The 20252-nt window shown below is 36.1% G+C and overlaps 1 protein-coding gene across 1 annotated transcript in view; it reads right to left on the bottom strand.

Annotated features, from left to right (window-relative positions):
- ATRNL1 (attractin like 1) overlaps nt 1-20252 on the bottom strand; it is a 507336-nt gene that overhangs the window by 385215 nt on the left and 101869 nt on the right. Inside the window, exons 14-15 of the mRNA XM_087725861.1 lie at nt 9795-9927; nt 6271-6452 (exon numbers count right to left, since the gene is read on the bottom strand). Coding sequence (XP_087581987.1) covers nt 6271-6452; nt 9795-9927 — 315 coding nt within the window. The remainder of the gene's footprint in view (nt 1-6270; nt 6453-9794; nt 9928-20252) is intronic.

Below are 20252 nucleotides of genomic sequence, written 5' to 3'. Positions count from 1 at the left end.
AAACCTAGTACACATAGGACTATTTTACACTTGACAGTTTGTGCTACTGACTAATATAAAACACTTCCCCCCCCTTCCTTTTGATTGTGAGCCGCCCTGAGTCCCCCCAGGGAAAAGGGCGGCATACAAATAAATAAACTAAACTAAACACTTAAATGAATAAATAAAAAATAAAATAACCACAAATCCTGACATACACAGGTAAATTTTACAGATAGGTAAAATTCATATATTTGGGAAGAATGTTTTCTACATACACTTTAAAGCAGGAATAGAGACTTAATTTTCCCAAGAGGCCATGAGAACTGTGACTGTTGTGGAGGGCCACCATGATGCCAACTGATACCGTCCCATCCCAAATGTTGATAATGCCCTATACCCGACACTGCACCAATGCTTTGCCCACTCTTGCTACAACAATATCCTGTCTTTATTGCTAATGCCTTCCCCGTTGCTGATGCCACTGATGGTGCAGGCTGGACTGGGACCACCCATAGGTTGTATATGGCCCGTGGGCTGTAAAATTACCATGCTTTAAAGCATGAGTGCAAAATTGGGTTACATGGTAGACATCTTCTTTGCACTGATGAATTTCTTACTGGTTTATTAAATTTATAAATCATTTCAATCATCAAAACAATTCTAGGTGACGTATGAGACATCAACACAACAAAACAAATAGGAAACAAAAACGAACGTATTTATATTTTAGAATCAGTTAAATATAGTAGTTAAGATAGTGGCTTAGATATTGGAAGAACGGGAGTTCTAGTCATCTGTTAGGCATCTGCCAGCTTATAACTCTGGACCACAAACCTATTCAGTTTTACAATGGTTAAGTCATTCAATCTTACAAAGATTGCCATTCAATGTTACAAAGGTTAAGTCTGAGCCAGTACTTTCTCAACCATACTCTTGGTAGACATCAAGCAGAATCACAGAAGCATCACTTGGTTGGCCAAGAGTTGAGATAAATAATATCTACATATTGATTAAACCTGATCACATGTCATTATATGCCTTCCCACCAAACATAAATGTTGGGTTAATCCAGCAGTAGTAAATACACTTGGATGTATATTGCTAGAAAAATTACAACAGTAAAATAATAGGTGAGAAAATGTTATGGCAATTTGTTGTTGAAAATGTTATGGCTTTACTATACTACTTTACTATAAATAAGGCAACATCCAGATGTGTGATCTCAACACTCAGAATTTCCACACAACATAGTGATTGCTAAGTTATTGGAATAGCAGCTCACATAACTGGAAGTTGCTATGGTTGGGAAACATTATATTAAATTATGTCTGTAACAAGAAGGTCATCTAAAACAGTGTTTTTCAACCTTGGCTACTTGAAGATGTCTGGACTTCAACTCCCAGAATTCCCCAGCCAGCATTCGCATGGGGAATTCTGGGAGTTGAAGTCCAGACATCTTCAAGTAGCCAAGGTTGAAAAACACTGATCTAAAATGAACTGAAATGCTCTAAATCATGACTGTAGTCTGAAGGTTCCAGCCAGCATATGAAAGAAATTCAAGGAAATCTCAACAAGTATCTCTGGCAGCTGATAACACATTCGAAATGACATAGAGAATAAACAGAAAGGGAGCTACAGAGAGAAATGAAAAAGAAATTACTTTTGAGTGGAGAGAAAATCAGAAGTGATATATTTTACCAAATAATATTTCATTAAAATCTTTGATAAGTAAATAAATACTACAAATGCATGCGTTTGTCACTATTCATTGATTAGCACACGTGGATTGTTTCAGAAGACCTTGGCAGTTCAAGATGTAATTTATTTGAATAAGACCATGTTTAATATTATATTTCCTTTCAAAAATTTAAAAAACAGCAACAAATGGAATAACCCTTTTCACCAATCAATAGCTTATTATGATGACAAGACACGAGAAACCAGATTCTTTGATTTTGAGTGGTTCTATATAATTAAAAGAGGAAATTACAACACACACATGATTTGAGACAAATCTCTTCCTAAATGTATTATTGCACTTTACGTAGTGAATCTGGAGTAAGTTATTATTTGAGGAGAAGAAATAACGGAGTTCCAAAATGATTTCATAAGCTTCTGATTAAAATCTTATTTTTAATAGGAGTTATTGAATATCACGTAATTTGTGAAGTGGGGAGTCTGACGCAAGCCAAAACGTAAATATGCGGCCATTATATATGTCTTTGATAATGCATTATGAAATACAATATAATACAATTTCTTTATTATATCAATGTGAGATTTCTTTTTTTCCATCTAATAAATGTATACTCTGCATCATAGCAAAACCATAACTCCTAATTTTGGCATGTAAGTATGCAGGGATGACGCAAACCCTGGTCAGCACTTCTTTATCCTCCTGGAAGAAGATATAGGAGCATCTTCTATCTCTGGAAGGAGATATAGAAGCATAGGTAGCCGCACAAACAGTTTTTATCCATGGACTGTCAGACTCCTAATGAAAAATTAGAACCAGGATGGCGAACCTATGCCACGCGCACTGGCCAGATGAGTTCAGCCTTTTTTAAGGCCATTTTTCGCCCAGAGGCTTTATAGGAACCTGGGGAGGGCGAAAAGAGTGCCCCCCCCGGAGGCCCTCTGGAGGCTTCAGGAGCTTCCCTGAAGCCTCCAGAGCGCAAAAAAACAGCCCTATGGGCAAATCAGAAGTTTGGGAATAGACTTCCTGTTTGCTCATAGGGTCATTTTAAGCCCTCCAGAGGCTTCAGGGAAGCCTCCTGAAGGTCCCTGAAGCCTCCAGAGGGCTTAAACCGACACTACATGCAAACCGGAAGTGGCCTCTGGTGGGAGGGGGAGGCTGTTTTCACCCTCCCCAGGCTCCTATAAAGCCTCTGGAGCCTGGGGAGGGTGAAAAAATCATGCAAAAAATGGGGGGAGCACCTCTCATGCACGCATGCACACAGGGGGGTGTCAAACGTTGCATTATGGGTGCGGCATGCCCACGCACGACCCCCCTGTGCTCCCCCCTATGGCACGGGAGCCAAAAATGTTTCGCCATCGCTGATCTAGAAGAACATAGTATGACTGACTTGCGGGGCTGGCGCAAAGTGCAATAAGTTCACATGGTGCAATAGGACTGGGTGTTTGCTAGTAGGATTTAGTGGGTTGGGATTTTTTGTCTTTCACTGTGAGCTGTATTGTGTTGGGGGGGGGAGTTGCATGAAGGGAGGCTCAGCCAATCTCATTGTACACATGTTGTAGTCTGACAATAAAGGTTTGAATGATTTGTTTATTAGTCAAGGCTAATATGAATGTTTTAAAAGGGAAAGAACCTCTTCTGTAAAACCAGTCTATAAAGTTATTTTGATCCATTAATTGTGATAGGAATTAACCAATCAGCTTGTTGCCTACGCCTGGCATCAGGGCCCCTGGCTAGACTAGAACTTCCAACATCCTATTTTCTAGCCTGCTGCCTTAACTGCTGCACCAACCTGGCTCTTATTTATTTATTTATTTATTTATTTATTTATTTATTTATTTATTTATTTATTTATTTATTTATTTATTTATTTATTTATTTATTTATTTATTTATTTATTTATTTATTTATTTATTTATTTATTTATTTATTTATTTATGTTTGTTTTATATCTTGTTTTTCTGCTTATATAAAAAGTCAGGTTGTATAAGTACTACTACATGTGAGAATATTCTATGCTGCACTAGAAAGATTAATAACTTTACTTAGCATAAAGAAAATGGTATCTACTGCCTATCAGACAGAATCTATGAATAACATTTATGTTTTATGAAATCATTTCTCTATTAATAAAGAAGAAAAGTAAATCAGTAGCTACTGTATTAATTGAAAGGAAGAACCAGATGAATTGTTAGCTTCATATCACTTCAAATCGTAAGGAACAGTTCTCTTAAATATAAATGCACAGTTCCAGAAAGAAGACACCATATTATTTAAAGGATGCTTATATACTCCATTTCTTGTTTCCATTACCTATACAATTGTTACGGAGAGTCTGAGAAAGGAATTGCAAAATTGGCATGTATCTGCTATACTGAGTCATTCTCAGGATTTATGTTTTCCTTCCCCCACCTTCAATTAATATTAAAAATTCATTGGTAATTTAGTGGAAGAGCTAAAATAAAAATTATAAAGATCAATGTAAAGTGATCTTTAGTTATCATTTTTGTTCTTTCTATAAATAAACTTGGGCAATCCCACCTAATTGAAGGAAATGCAACCAAAATGTTTTCAGGAATGAAAAAACCAATGACAATATACCACCAATGATATCAACTGACATTAATTGCAAACATTGCAGTGATATTAAATTTATTTATTTTTTTAAAAAAATCACTTCTCTAGATTTGGATTCAATTATATAAACAATATTTTTATTAATTTTTAAAAACTGGAATTCAGATCTATATTGCAGATATTCTATTACTATAGAAAACTATTACTATACTATTCACTTCAGTATGGGATAATAAAAATAAGAAATCCTTAAGCAATCACTTCAACTACATAATTCATCAGCAGATCCTATGTACATACAGGTGAAACTCAAAAAATTAGAATATTGTGCAAAAGTTCATTTATTTCAGTAATGCAACTTAAAAGGTGAAACTAATATACGAGATACTCATTACATGCAAAGCAAGATAGTTAAAGCCATGATTTGTCATAATTGTGATGATTATGGCTCATGAAAACCCCAAATCCACAATCTCAGTAAATTAGAATATTACATGCAATCAATAAAACAAGGATTGCACATAGAACAATATCAGACCTCTGAATGTATAAACATGTGCATGTTTATGTATAAACATAAACATGCATATGTACTCAGTACTTGGTTTGGGCCCCTTTTGCAGCAATTACTACCTCAATGTGACATGGCATGGAAGCGATCAGCCTGTGGCACTGCTGAGGTGTTATGGAAGACCAGGATGCTTCAATAGCGGCCTTCAGCTCTTCTGCATTCTTTGGTTTCATGTCTCTCATCTTTCTCTTGGCAATGCCCCATAGATTCTCTATGGGGTTCAGGTCAGGCGAGTTTGCTGGCCAATCAAGCACAGTAATTCCATGGTCATTGAACCAGGTTTTGGTGCTTTTGGCAGTATGGGCAGGTGCCAAGTCCTGCTGGAAAATGAAGTAAGCATCCCCATGAAGCTCGTCTGTGGAGGGAAACATGAAATGCTCCAAAATCTCCTGGTAGACGGCTGTGTTGACCCAGCACTTAATGAAGCACAGTGGACCAACACCAGGAGATGACATGGCTCCCCAAATCAACAGAGACTGTGGAAACTTCACACTGGACTTCAAGCATCTTGCAGTGTGTGCCTCTCCATTCTTCCTCCATACTCTGGTTTCCAAATGAGATGCAAAAGGTGTTCTCATCAGAAAAGAGGACTTTGGACCACTGAGCAACAGACCAGGTCTATTTTTCTTTAGCCCAGGTAAGACGCTTCTGATGTTGTTTGTTGTTCAGGAGCGGCTTGACAAGAGGAATACGACATTTGAAGCCCATGTCCATGATCCGTCTGTGTGTGGTAGCTCTTGATGTGCTGACTCCAGCCTCAGGCCACTCCTTGTGAAAGTCCCCAACACTTTTGAATGGCCTTTTCCTGACAATCCTCTCCAGGCTGCGGTCATCCCTGCTGCTTGTGCACCTTTTTCTTCCACGCACTTCCCTTCCACATAACTTTCTATTAATGTGCTTTGATGTAGCACTTTGGGAACATCCAACTTATTTTGCAATTACCTTTTGAGGCTTTCCCTCCTTATGGAAGGTGTCAATGATGGTTTTCTGCACAACTGTCAGATCAGCAGTCTTTCCCATGATTGTGATTCCTACTGAACCATTTAAAGGCTCAGGAACCCTTTGCAGGTGTTATGGCTTAAATTAGCTGATTAGAGTGGGACACTTTGAGCCTAGAATATTTCACAATGTTCTAATTTTCTGAGTTTGTGGATTTGGGGGTTTCATGAGCTGTAAGCCATAATCATCACAATTATGACAAATCATGGCTTGAACTATCTTGCTTTACATGTAATGAGTCTATCTTATATCTTAGTTTCATCTTTTAAGTTGCATTACTGAAATAAATGAACTTTTGCACAATATTCTAATTTTTCGAGTTTCACCTGTATACTTGGTATCTGGTTGAGTAAAATGCATATTTGTTTCTATGATTTGCCATCACCATTTCCTAAAAATAAACCCAAACTCTATTTTATATACACTTACAAATTATTCAAGTTACCTGGACAGTGTACTTCTGTATTTCATCCAAAACAAACTCTACCTCTTTGGAAGTTGTTAATGAAGCAAGAATCCCATTTAAGCCATAACAATAAAGTCTGGCATTGTCATAGTTTTCACGACTAGAGTTTATACGAAGGCAAGCATCTCCAACATGATTCCATCCTTCTCCACATAAGTGAGCTTGTAAAAAAATTACACAAGATTAAAAGTAATTGTTATTTTTTTTAAAAAATCTATTTTGAACAGCAAAAGGTATCACCTTTCAAAATACTTACTAAACATATCATGTCCATTATATATATAATAAGCTTCATATATGCTTTAAGGGAAAAAAGTATATACACAATGCAACAAATTGAAGCTCTAAATAAATTAGTGCAATTATATATGAGTCCACACTAACACTTGCTAATTACTGAAATATGTTCCAAGTGCTTAGAGATCAATCTCTTTATGATCTTCTTAAACATCGATATCAGTAGCTCTTCATTGTTCTCTTTGAAAATAAAAACACCTGCTTGCCTCCAATAAAGTTATACTATATCAGTGTGTATCATTTCTCAAAAAATTCAGCTTCTTCTTCTAATAACCTAGGATAAAGTTCATAGGGCCTGCAAATTTAAACTCAATCATAACAACATTACATCCCTTAACCATTTTTCTATCAGTCTCAACCAATGTTCCCTCTAATTTTTTTTCAGTGTGTGCGGAAAAGAATAGTGTTTGAGTAGCAAATTTTCTTGCCTGAGCACCTGAATTTTTTTCACAGATGTTTCACAGAGCGATTGATTTATAGGATCCGAATTGGAATGGAGAAAAATGGTTTTGTGCGTGAGTGTGTGTGTGTGTGTGTGTGTGTGTGTGTGTGTTTGAGTGAGCGAGGGATCCGGTAAGGGAACTGTGCCTATTTAGAAAAGGTAAATTATTGCAAACATGATCAGTCGAAGATAAGTATGGGGACAGGTTGGGCGGTAGAGAAAAAGTGGTAAGAGTGGGAAAGAGGAAGAGAGGAAGAAAAAAGAGGGAAGAGAGACAGAAAGAGACACAGAAGGAGACAATAAGTGACAGAAGAGTGGGAAAGAAGGAGAGAGAAAGAGAGACAAAGAGAAAGAAGGTGAGAGACAGAACGAGACAAAGACGAGAGAAGGGAGGAGAAAGTGACAGAAGAATGGAAAAGAAGGAAAGAGAAAGAGAAGAGAGACAAAGAGAAAGAGGATGAGAGAGACAGAAAAAGACAGAGGAGAGAGAAGGGAGAAGGAGAGAAAAAGTGAAGGAATAATGGAAAAGAAGGAGAAAGAGAAGAGAGACAAAGAGAAAGAGGATGAGAGAGACAGAGAGAGAAGACAGGAAGAGGAAAGAGTAAGAGAGAACATTTCATTTCAACCCTGAGGTGCAAATATTCTCTTTGATCGGTAATTTTATTTGTCCATTTACTATCCAATATTCTCATGTCTCCTAAAGTTCATCAAGAATTCCCTTCTTTTTATTGAATTTATCACAATACCTTGAGAACAACTTTTTCAGCATAGCTTTACAGCTATTTAAAATATATTGTAATTTAGGTGTTCAGAAAGAATTCAGAAAGTTGACTTCTCTTTTTGTAATTGCCTATTGTCTGCTTAATTTTCTACCTACATTTTTGATAACTGATATTCACTGTTGACCCAAGAAGCCCATCGTAGAAAGAAACCCTCCCTATGAATTTTGTTGGGTTTCCATGGAATGAAGTTTGATCTTTTTCTCAACCATACAGTAGCATATTCTTTCTAAGGAGGATATAATCAAGATAGTCCATAATTGCTTATCAATCTAACAGTATGGCGATTAAGAAATCCAAAAATTCTTTTAAAGAGGAAAAAAATGCTTGCACAATTGCATCCATGGAGACATGTACACAACTCAGAGAAAAACAAACTTAACAAAGTGCTAAGTCTGCCCACCATCTATCTATCTCTCTCTCTCTCTCTCTCTCTCTCTCTCTCTCTCTCCCTCCCTCCCTCCCTCCCTCCCTCCCTCTCTCTCTCTGAGAGAAAGAGAGAGAGAGAGAGAGAGAGAGAGGGAGGGAGAGAATCCCTCCTTCCTTCAGCCCAACACTTGCTGGCATCCCGGCCAGATGAGAGAGACTGCAAAGGGTCTCCCCAAGTCTAGGGCAGCGAGTCATTCGATGGGAAACTTGCCTCTTGGAAGGAATGACCCGGTTTGGCTCCCGCTTTCGATCTGCCGCCCAACGACTGAACGGAGAAGCGAAGAGGCAGGAGAGACGAGGCAGGAGAGACGAAGCGGGAGCCAAGCCATGTCATTCCTTCCAAGAGGCAACTTTCCCATCGAATGACTCGCTGCCCTAGACTCGAGAAGACCCTCTGCAGTCCCTCTCATCTGGCCAGGATGCCAGCGAGAGTGTTGGGCTGAAGGAAGGAGGGATACACACGCTTGCGCTCTCCCCCTTCCTCCCTCCCCCCCTCTCTCTCACAAATGGCAAATCTGAGCAGCCGCTCCTGGGAGCCCATTCCATGCCTTCTCCCAACCCCCACACCCCTTCTCTCAGCTACTTTCTGCCTTGTGGACCTAGAACTGATTGCTGTCTCCAGGCTGGCTCTTCTCTCCTATTATCGTGGAAAGGATCTCACAAAAACCACTGCGTGGCAGTTGGAAACTGCTGCGTGGTGTTTTGTTGCCACATGTGCAGCCGCCCACCCACGCAGCTTAGGGGCAACATTGGTCTCAACCTTCTGTCCTACTCTTTTATCCTGCCTTCAGTTACCTGTGGAGAACACAAAACTGGATAGATTAGTATTTCTGCATCTCTTTTTGTATTATATTTTACAGTCTCTTACATTTTTCTCACTTTTTTATTTTGAACAAAAATAAAGTCCTCATTGAGATTATTAGTAAATGTATTAATATAGCGACTAGAGTAAAACGATAATAATAACACATAAAATGGGTTAGGGTTGCCAGAAAGTAAGATGATTAATAAGGATTTTCAGTCAAAAAAGCTACCTATGCTCCATACATACACAATCTTTAGAAAACATAGTTAATAGGTATTTTGGAACTTACTGAAGTGTTATCCAGAAAAATATAGTTACATTTTAATCAAATATAATGAAAGTTTGATTTAATGGAATCCCATTAATTTGACTTTGGATGCGAGACAAAATATTTGTCTACACATGAAAAAGCAGAAGCTATGTTCATTGCATTCAAAACAGCACATAAACAAGTAAGCACACAAAAAGTTGATGATTTTTCTTAGGGAAATTCACATCATTTACATTGATAAATGTGATACATCATTTGGCATAATTTATGCTAAGACTAAATCACACACACACAGAATCCACTGTTATTATTATTGTACTGATTACACTGAATACTTAATATCACAGTTGTCTTTGTCAAATTGGAAATAATCTGAATTCCTGATATGACTGGCCCATTCTTTCTTTAACAGAACGATTATGTGCTATTAAATATTACATTATTAAAATATTATTTTAAAAGACTTTTTTTTCTTTTTACCTGGTAAAGCTTGACATTCTTGCTGTCGCTGATCCCACTGGCAATTGAGGTTTAGAGAACAGCTTTTGCAACTAGTCAACTTATTACATATCTGTTCGTTTCTTACATGACATTTGGTGTAGTTCTTCACTGACTAAAATATAAGCACATGTACAAATTTTGTTAATTTTCAGAATGAAGGAATGAAGGAAAAATAGCAAAAAGTCACAGGGAAACTTAGTGGTTGACTGCTCGCTCTCCCTCAGACTAGAAGCAGGCAGTGGCAAATCACTTCTGAAAAAGTTGCCAAGAAAACTGCAGAAACTTGTTCAGACAGTTACCAGATGTCAAAAACGGACTTGAGGCATGTGAACACACATGCATGTCTGTACATACACATGCAGATACATGCACACTTAAGAATAACTTGAACATCATCATCATCAACATTAATAAGCAGCTACTGCCAAGAAAAGCAGGAGTTATCATTTAGGTTGTCATGTTTATCTGTGCATTTATCCATGTACATCTTCTTCAAAATTTCAATATAAAACATCCACACAGCCATAATTCACTAGAAGAACATAGGTTCAACACATTCTCATAAAATAGCCAGGAAGTTGATGACAGGGAGCTTTTCTTCTTGTAATCAGAGAGACCTACTGCAATTATTTTGAGGGAATAAAGGAACTTTTATTTATTTATTTATTCATCAAATTTTAAAATAACTACAGATAGCCTGAACAAGGTTAAAAATGGTGCATTTCTTTACTTTTCCATATATGCTGGACAATGTGGGGAGTAACAGCAGACCAACTTCGGCACAGCCCTTTCTGTCACATACATAAAATTCAAATTGTGGTTCTTTATCAAAAAGGCATTCATATTAAGTGGACCTAATGATATAATTCATTTTAGTCCTTTCAACAAGTGTTAAACTTCAGTTCATAGAAGTTAATAATAGTGAAGCTTCTGAAATTGTATGCAAAACTCCCTTGTAGGTTTTAGAAGCAATTCAGAAAACTCACTTTCCCAGGATTGACCCAGTCTTGGCTTCTGCTGGCCAAATGGTGTCACAAGACTTCCCTTTGGGCTACTGACAGTCCTGTGTAATGAAATGAACTTTTCCCAACATTGTCAGAAGGAAAAGAATGATCAAGGTTTCAATTCCAAATTTGGAAAAATAAAAACCTTCATGAAGAGTAACTAGAAGATCAAAAGATTGTCTGCTAACAGATTATCTTGGACTCAGTAAAGAAATAAATTATAAACTTCTGGACAAGGGAAGAAGATATCTCAAGGCAGAAGAATTAAATATTAATTTCAGATCAATTATGGAAGGCATAAAAATTATGGGCCTTCTTACAAAAGAGAGAGACATGCTGGGGGAGGGGGGGAGATAGAAAAAGTGGAATTTAACATGGAGCCGTGAAAAAAAAAAGAAATGAAAAGGGACAGGCTAAGAAATAAGGAAATAAAACATAATGGTTTAAAATATAAGATTAAAAATATTGATGAGCAAATCTGGGTAAAAAAGGCTTTTATTCCTAGGAGAAGTGAATTAGATGAGAAGTGAAAAGTCCAAGCAAAAACAAGAAGTCCAGTTGCCTTTTGATTCTCACATACAGTACAGCAAATATGCTATCTGTTAAAATTAATTGGAATTGTTGATTAAAGCAGTTGTAATCTCCAATTTTAGCTAGTATCCTGGAACATGCATTTCGCTTTATAAATTAATGAAAGATAAATGTGTTTCATGTTAAAGCCTCTATATTAGAAGGGAAGCATGAGTGAGAACAGAAAAAGAACAGTTACAAGAACAGAAAAATTAAGATGCATAGGATCTGAGAAAGAGTTAAAAGGAAATGAGTAAGCTCAGGGCAAAAAAATTATTATAGACACAGGAAAAAAAACAAGGTAGCAACATAAAAAAAATCCACTGACTATAACATCTATACAAAAAGGAGGAGTGGGATGTGAAGTACCTGTGAAGAAAAAATGTCATTGTTGCAGTCTTGATAAGAGTAGAATAACCATTTATCTTTCCCTTCTAATTGAAAATATAATTTTCAAATTTAAGAATTTGAATTTATGCTATTCTAAGCAATTGCTAAATCAAGTAGCATTTTGCTGTAGATTATAAAAAAGAAAGGCTCTGTTATTAAGATCAACTTAGAAATATCCTACAAAGTTGGCTAACAAGGTAATTAAAAACATGAAAAGACAACAGCACATAAGTATATATAAACAAATTATCTGGAACGAAAAGTTGCAAACCAACACAAAATTCATCTGCAAAATATGCACAGATAAATTCTACTAACTTTTTAATACCTTTTTGCATTTAAGTTGGTTCAGTCATTATACATTATTGACAATCCTTCCTGATATGTACATTACAATGAATTTTAAATTGCAAGTAAGCATCATCTGCTCATTTAATAACAGTTCTACCTAATATTCCCTGTTAACACATCATTATCACAATGTCAAATTTCTGAGCAGTTTTTAAGCTGTTCCTGAGAATGAATCCATATGGTAGCAAACACTGTTTGGTAAAAGTAATAGGAGAAGGGAGCCCACAATTTTTCTATTTTTTGTAGATACAATTTTTGTGATTGCAGAAAATCTAAGGCTTTTTTAAAAAACATTTAAAAGATATTTTTAAAAAACGGAAAAGCCTTGCTCCTAATCCATATATTGCTCTTATATTCAATATTGCTTTTATATTCAGGGTATGAATAACTTTTTGGATATGTTTACGGTTTACGATTTATTAGGATTTGTATGCCGCCCACTCTCGAGAGACTCAGGGCGGCTTACAGATAAAGGCAGAAAGGGGGAACATATAAAAATTAAAAAGAACAGACATTAAAATTTCACAACATTCATATAGCTTAGAATGGGGCTGGATAAATCAGCAGCCCCAGGCCTGCCGGAACAGCCAGGTCTTAATCACTTTGCGGAAGGCCGGAAGAGTAGTAAGGGTCTGGATCTCCATGGGGAGATCGTTCCATAGGGCTGGAGCAGCTACAGAGAAGGCCCTCCCCCGGGGAGTCACCAGCCGACATTGACTGGCAGATGGAATCCGGAGGAGGTCTAGTCTGTGTGATCTTATAGGTCTCTGGGAGGTAAATGGCAGGAGGTGGTCTCTCAGGTAGCCAGGTCCTAAACCATGTAGGGCTTTAAAAGTAACGAGTAGAACCTAGAAACGTGTCCGGAGACCAATGGGAAGCCAGTGCAGCTCGCGGAGGATAGGTGTGACATGGGTGTACCTAGGTACACCCACTATCGCTCGCGCGGCTGCATTCTGGACTAACTGAAGTCTTCGAACACTCTTCAAGGGCAGCCCCATGTAGAGCGCGTTACAGTAATCCAGTCTTGAGGTGACGAGGGCGTGAGTGACCATCCGAAGGGCCTCCCGGTCCAGATAGGGTCGCAACTGGTGCACCAGGCGAACCTGGGCAAAGGCCCCCCTGGTCACAGCCGACAAGGGATGTTCTAACGTCAGCTGCGGATCCAGGAGGACTCCCAAATTGCGAACCCTCTCTGAGGGGCATATAGTTTCGCCACCCAGGCTAAGAGATGGAATAGCTGGACCATCCTTGGGAGGGAGCATCAATAGCCATATGTCTTGGTAATCTAGTATAAATGCAAATCCAATAAGTAATTGTTGTGTACACTAAGATTGCAGTAGAATTAACATAATAAAATCAAAATTGATATAATATCTCAGATTGACAGGTTTAGGATGTATATATTAATTGATGCAAAGTAAGATAGAATGGTGAGGATAAATTGTATTTTCTTCTGAGACAGGCTTTATTTTACATTTGTATTTAACTGCTAATCACCTTAATCTATATCGAACATAGGGAGCTAAAATAGGAAATTGACACCAGCATCTGTGTTTAATTCCTGGTTCCACCACAAATCCGCGGTAGACTAAAGCGCGCTCGACAAAAGCGCGTACGTGACGTCATCACAGCGCAACGAAAACGGCACGCTGTGAGCGGTAAATTTAAAATTAACGCGAAAACCTTACCCTAACCCCCCCAAACCTAACCCTAAACCTAACCCTAAGCCTAACCCTTAACCTAACCCTAAACCTAACCCTAACGCTAAACCTAACGCTAACCCTTAACCTAACCCTAACGCTTAACGTAACCCTAAACCTAAACCTAACCCTTAACCTAACCCTAACCCTAACCCTAACCCTTACCTTTATGTGAATCGGCTTGCTTTAATTTTATTTTAATTTTAATTTAATTTATTTTTAATTTTATTTGTCGCGCTGCTGATGACGTCACGTACGCGCTTTGATCGGGCACGCTTTAGTGGACCGCGGTTTTGACGGGTCACGTTAATTCCCAACAGTAGTGTTCATTTCTGGAATGGCACTGAAGACAAAGTGAGCCATAGCTGAAGTCGCTGTGTGACTCTAGAATTACTTTATTGAAGTTTGTATTATGTTGTAGTAATTGATAAAGTTTGAAACAATATTTGTTTTTCTATTCCTTCATATTCTCTATTGCCTTCCTGTTTTCTTTGAGTTATCAAAAGTAATTATTGCTGGTTTATTGCATTCATTAGTTAATTCCCTTAAGCTCTAGATGTATATACAATGGCTCAACTTGAATATAGTACTTCGTAGTTTCTTTTGTTCATTCCAGTTTTCTAGATATTTTAAGCATTCCCCTGCTTCTTATTAATTCTACAAATGACATTTCTTCCTTCCTGGGTTTCTAAGAATGCCTAGATACTTACTAACAGTTAGATTGTAACAATTCTAAGATACTTACATAACCATTCTCTCTAACAAAAGGAACAGAACTTTTTTTCTCACATTTCCCCTTCCATCAAGCCATGATTTCCTGAATCTTGGGCAAGGTTTCTATTTAGAAAGGCCCTGGCTCTTTTTCAGATTATCATGAAAGACTCATGTGCATTATTTGTTTCTTTATCAGATCTTTTTTCTTTTCTTTTTACTATCCTGTAATCCATTTAATCGATGTGGCGGCAGGATGAATGAATGTAGCTGCGTGTTTACTGGCCAGATGCCCTTCCTGATGCCTACATGGAGTTCATAGAAGATATTTTCTCTTTGCAGTCTGATAGAGAAACATCTCTCGCTGCCTAGGATTGAACACCACCGTAATCTATTCTAATTCTAAGTGGGCACTAATTCTAAATTGGTTTAGTTAATCGGGGTTAAAAAGAGGATATATTGTTATAACTGACAGTCCTTAATAGACTTTTGCTGAAGCCTGTACTGAAATGACATTATTGGTTGTAAAGTAAAAAGGAGATGAAGTAACCTCTTTATTTTTGTTCCTTTTTCTTTACTAAATTCTTATTTTTTTTCCTTTCTGTTGTTTATTTTTCTTTGCACTTTTGACTTTTTCTGCTCTTTTAGTTTGTATTAACTTTTACTATGAGATTGTATTAATTTTTACTATGAAACTATAATCTTTTAATAATTTTTTTTAATGTAGTTAACTGATTTTAACAGCTAATGTTTCTCTTTTTCTCTCTCAAGCTCCATAGGTCTGCAGGTCTAGTTTTAGTATTTTATCCAAATTGGAGATCTATATTTATCAATCTTAAAACAAAACTGGAGCTTAAATCATTGCCTATCAAATAAGATGACAGGACTTTCAGAAACTATGGTGGCATCATCAATGCCCTTATAAAAAATTAATCCCATCACTGATACAAATACTGTATATATTGTGATATTTATATGATAATGCAGTCACATAGTTTCATCTTTGCCTTTCCATTCTGTCTGTAGACAGCTGATAAGGCAGAGCTGATAAAATTTAACTGTAGCATCTCAAAAGAAAAGGAGGCATATGGAAACAGTGCACACCTTCAATTATTCTTCTCAGTTCTGAGTTCATTAAAAGGAGTAGATTGCCATTTTTGCATTAGCAAAATACAATACAAAATACAATACTGTTGAATCACTTCACACAGTGCTCCTTGCTACTAGCTAGAGTTCTGCTTTCTACAAAGGCAAAATGGAAATTGCAACTTCACTGAAAATTATCTTCAGAAGAAATTCCTTACTATGTATTTCTTATAAGGAAATTAGTAATTTCACTTATTACATGTGTTACAAATAAGTTATGAAGGAGGGATCTCATTGTTATACCAGTTTCCCAGTTGTACTACAACAGATAACAGAAATGCTTATGGATCTCATGCATGATTAGACCAGTGAAAATCTTCCTCTATGTATAGTTGAAAAGTATCTCATGTAAACTGCAGATGTTTTGCTATATATTTGGAGTTGTGAAATAGCTTCCATATAAGGCCTTTAATTGGTGAGGTTTTTTTCATCAACATTTAGTCACAGCTGTTCTCAGAACTTTAATGAAGCTAACTTCAAAGATATACATGGTGTAAGATTAAGAATTAGATAATAATTAATGCTCCAATGGAAAAAATAAAAGAGTAACTTTACAAAGACTGTATTTACATATTTGATAAATATATCCAGAGATAATTCAATAATGCAGAGGAACCCTGCAGTCCCATAACAAGATATACTATCCCTTGAAGTTACCAAATATGATCCTGTAGAATTACTAAGGGAAAGGAATTAGTTCTATTGAAAAATGACAAAGCACACACAAGAAGTTTTTCTAAGCTGAAATGACATGTGTTACCTTGTAAGGCAGTATGTATCAGGAATCCGTACATCTATTTTAGCATAAACTGTAAATCATGCCATCACAACTATAATTTATTTCAACATTACACATTATGTGAGTGAGAAACTGACTTTTATAAATGTGTGCAGTATTCAGATCTCAACCAGGCAAAGGTACTTCAGATCTGACATGGGCACCTCCTGTCATCTGCTCCTTAAAGAAGCTGTGCCTTTTCCTGTGTCCACATGGTACCTGTATGGATTCAGGAAAATATGTGTTTAAGTTAAGGAGATAGCAACATATATTTAAGTAGTAACCAACAGCAGATAAGTTGCCCATGCAGGATCCAAAGGACCTTGAATTTTTCCAATTCAAATACAGTATATCTTTAATAATGGTTTCTCACCTTGCAACTAAGATATGAGCCCAGATAATTGGTAACAGACTTTTGTTAAAAAGTACCAATTTTATCTAGTTTCATAACGTAAATATTTTTATTATTACTGATAAGGGTAACTGGGAATTATGATAGTGCTTATGAAGAATGAAGTACTTGGATTATCTATTTTCCACTTAAATTTCAAGGATATTTTCTTCAGAAAATCATTAATACACCTTGACATATAAACTTGAGTTTCATCTTTGAAGGGAAGGGAAAGGAAAGAATGGGAAGGGAAGGGAAAGAAAGGAAAGGAAGTTTGTATATAGCAGTAACCATAACTCCTCTGACAACCTTCTTTAACATCTGGATCCAGAGAAATACTTTTGTCCAAGAGGAATCAATTAATGTCAGTAAAAGCATAGATGTCCATATAACTGGTTGGAATTTCTATGCTTAGAATTATAAGAATAGGAATCAAAGAAAATATGAAAATATTTAGTTTGCAGAGGCAAACTAAATTTGCAAGAAATCTGGTTGTACCATATTCTGTGTGAATGTGATAGATGGTAAGCTCTAGCACATTTACATTTCAAGTATGTTTTCTGCATTTTAGCATTCATGAGCAGTTTGAAATTTCAGCTTCATTGCTTTCTCAATAAAGATAATATATGATATGGGAAAATTCTAAACTATAATTTCTGTTTGTTATCCAGCTGTCCTTGCCTAACAGGCCTTAAATGATATATAATATAATATTCTTGGTCTTTCCCTTTCTTCATTTCTTATCTAGATTGTTTACCTTCTCTATTCTAAGCATCATATATGAAAAATCACATAACCTGATATTTGGAAGCTTTTTTCTTAAAGTATTTGTGTAAATGCAGTTATTTCAATATTTGTGTGTTTTTAAAGATAAATAGTTATCATACCCATAAATGGTTTCATCGACTCAGAGAAATATCCACAGTATTCTTATATATTTCTGAGACTTTACCCTTATCACAAGTAATTTTATTTTTCTGTCAAAAGCACTACTGTATGCCACCGATAACACATAAGTAAAGTCCATCACTGTTGATAAGAATCTTCATGTTTTCCCCCCAAGGGAACATATATCAGGGTGGTAAGAAGTGTCTAAGGAAGGAAGGTTTAAGTATACTCTCTTATTAAATTCAGGAAAATAAACAGCATGAAAAACTTCTTTAAAACAATGTTATATGCCTCTACAATATGGAAAATGTCATATCAAAACAAAAGACAATAATATTAATAAGAGCAAGCACTGTTATGAGAATATACATTATTATTGTAAAGTTAGTCATGACTACTGTATTTAATAATCAGGCAATTAACCTGAACAAAATATGCATCTCCAAAATGTATCAATTAAGATATTGTTTATCTTCAAAATTAAATATACAAACACTTAAAACACTAGAGTTATATTATGCCACTTTGGCTTTCAAATTCAATACCTAACATAATTCAGATATTCAGTTTAAAACATCATCAAAGATGGTTGTCTGGTCTCTGCTTGAACATTCCCCTGAAGGGCAAAGTCACTATCTGTTAAACTAGATAATTCAATTATCAACTGCTCAAATGCTCCAAATTGTTCCTAATATAACTTTGCAATTTATCCTCATGAATCTTTCTGTTTATTAATGTGTTCATTTATACTAACAGTGGGATAGTCGAAGGCTCATCAGATAATGTTGAATCAATTTGTAATAATTTGTAATAACCAAGTCCTCATGGAGAACAGTGAGAAAACTTAGGAGATACAGACCAGCAACATCAAAAAGAACATCCAATTCATATCATAACTACTTCTACATTCCACTTGCAATCAAAAGACTATTCCTTTGCAGTTTTATACACTTTTTCAGAATAAGACCAACTGTACTCTGTAGGGACAAATGAAAAAGCAGGATAGAAATCCTGAAAGAAAAACAATTCAGGAGCAAATTCTGAAAAAAAAAGATATGATTATGGTCCAAACACTATAACCAAAAAGAAGGAAAATATCAGGAAACAGCTGATGAGACCGAGTTAATTATATAAAGAGTTTTCTATGTTGAAATACAAAAAGAATTAGTTTTAAAAGTGGAAAGAGGATCATGTAGTACAAACAGAACATCAACAAATAATCTGAATCTGTAAAGATGGGAAGACTAAGATTCTGAATGACCTGAGGTCTGCAAGAATGCTATAAACAACTCTACATTTTTCTTGAAGTTTCAGAGAACAAGAAATTTAGGAAATGAAAGATCTTCTGTTTGGAAAACATGCTAAGATGGGTGTGCAACAAACTGCTTAAACTGCTTAATTTATTATTTGTTTTTATCTGTTTGCAAAAGGAAATTATAAGATGTCCCATAGGGCATAGAAAAAAAAGTCAGGTCAAAATAGGTAAGGAAATGTTGAGGCAATAGCTAGCTGCTTTGAATGAATTCAAGTCTCCTGCACTGGATGAAATACATTTGAGGGTAGGAACTGTAAAATGTGATATCAAAATCATTGACTTTAATCTTTGAAAACTGCTGAAGGATAAGGGAAGTACCAGAAAATTGCAAAAGAGTTCCAATCCTTTTTTTAAGGAAAAAGTTGATCCAGAAAACTACAGATCAATTAGTTTTTCATCAAAACATGGGAAATCCTGGAAAAGATAACAATCAATGGGTTTGCAAGCACTCAAAAAGAAAAAAAAGATGATTACTATCAACTAGCAAAGATTTTACCAGAAAAATCTTACGTTATATGTATGAAAAAGTAACTAGATTAGTAGACCAAGGGAATGTTCTGGATGTAATGTACCTAGACCTTGACCACAGTGTGCTTTTCAATAAACTGAAACAATGTAAGGTGGATGGAGTATCAGATGGATTTGCAGTTGGTTGAACAACTATATCCAATACATGGACCTTAATGGTTATAAATCTAAAAGCAGAGAGTTGTCAGCATTGTACTTTAGGATTCTATTCTAATCTCAACAACAGTTTTTATAAATGACAAATAAGAAAATAGAAAATGTCCATCGAAATATGAAATATATTTGCAGATGATACAACTTGGAGAGACGATGATACAACTTGGAGACAATGCAGTTCAGTGGTGACAAATTTAGGATTCTAGACCAAAGTATGATATATCAAATGTTCGGCTACAAAATGGAAGACACTTGGCTCAGCAATAGTAGTTTTGTGAAAAATATGGACGTCTTGATAGGCCACATATTAGGTGCCAACTAACATTGTGTATAAGTTGGCAAAAAGCCAATGAAAACTTGGATTGCATAAGCAGATATATCATTTCCAAAATAGAAAAAGCAATAGTTTCACTTTATGTAGTATTTGTCAGACTATGTTTGCAACATTGTGTCTCTTTTTGATTTCCACAATACAAAATGGGTTGGATTAGAAGACTTGCAAGGTCCCT

The sequence above is a fragment of the Thamnophis sirtalis genome, unplaced genomic scaffold, assembly GCF_051295495.1.
Source record: "Thamnophis sirtalis isolate CommonGarterSnake01/CBP01778 unplaced genomic scaffold, rThaSir2_p1.2 scaffold_11, whole genome shotgun sequence".
Classification (NCBI taxonomy): Eukaryota; Metazoa; Chordata; class Lepidosauria; order Squamata; family Natricidae; genus Thamnophis; species Thamnophis sirtalis.
This window is presented reverse-complemented; position numbering and strand designations above follow the sequence as displayed.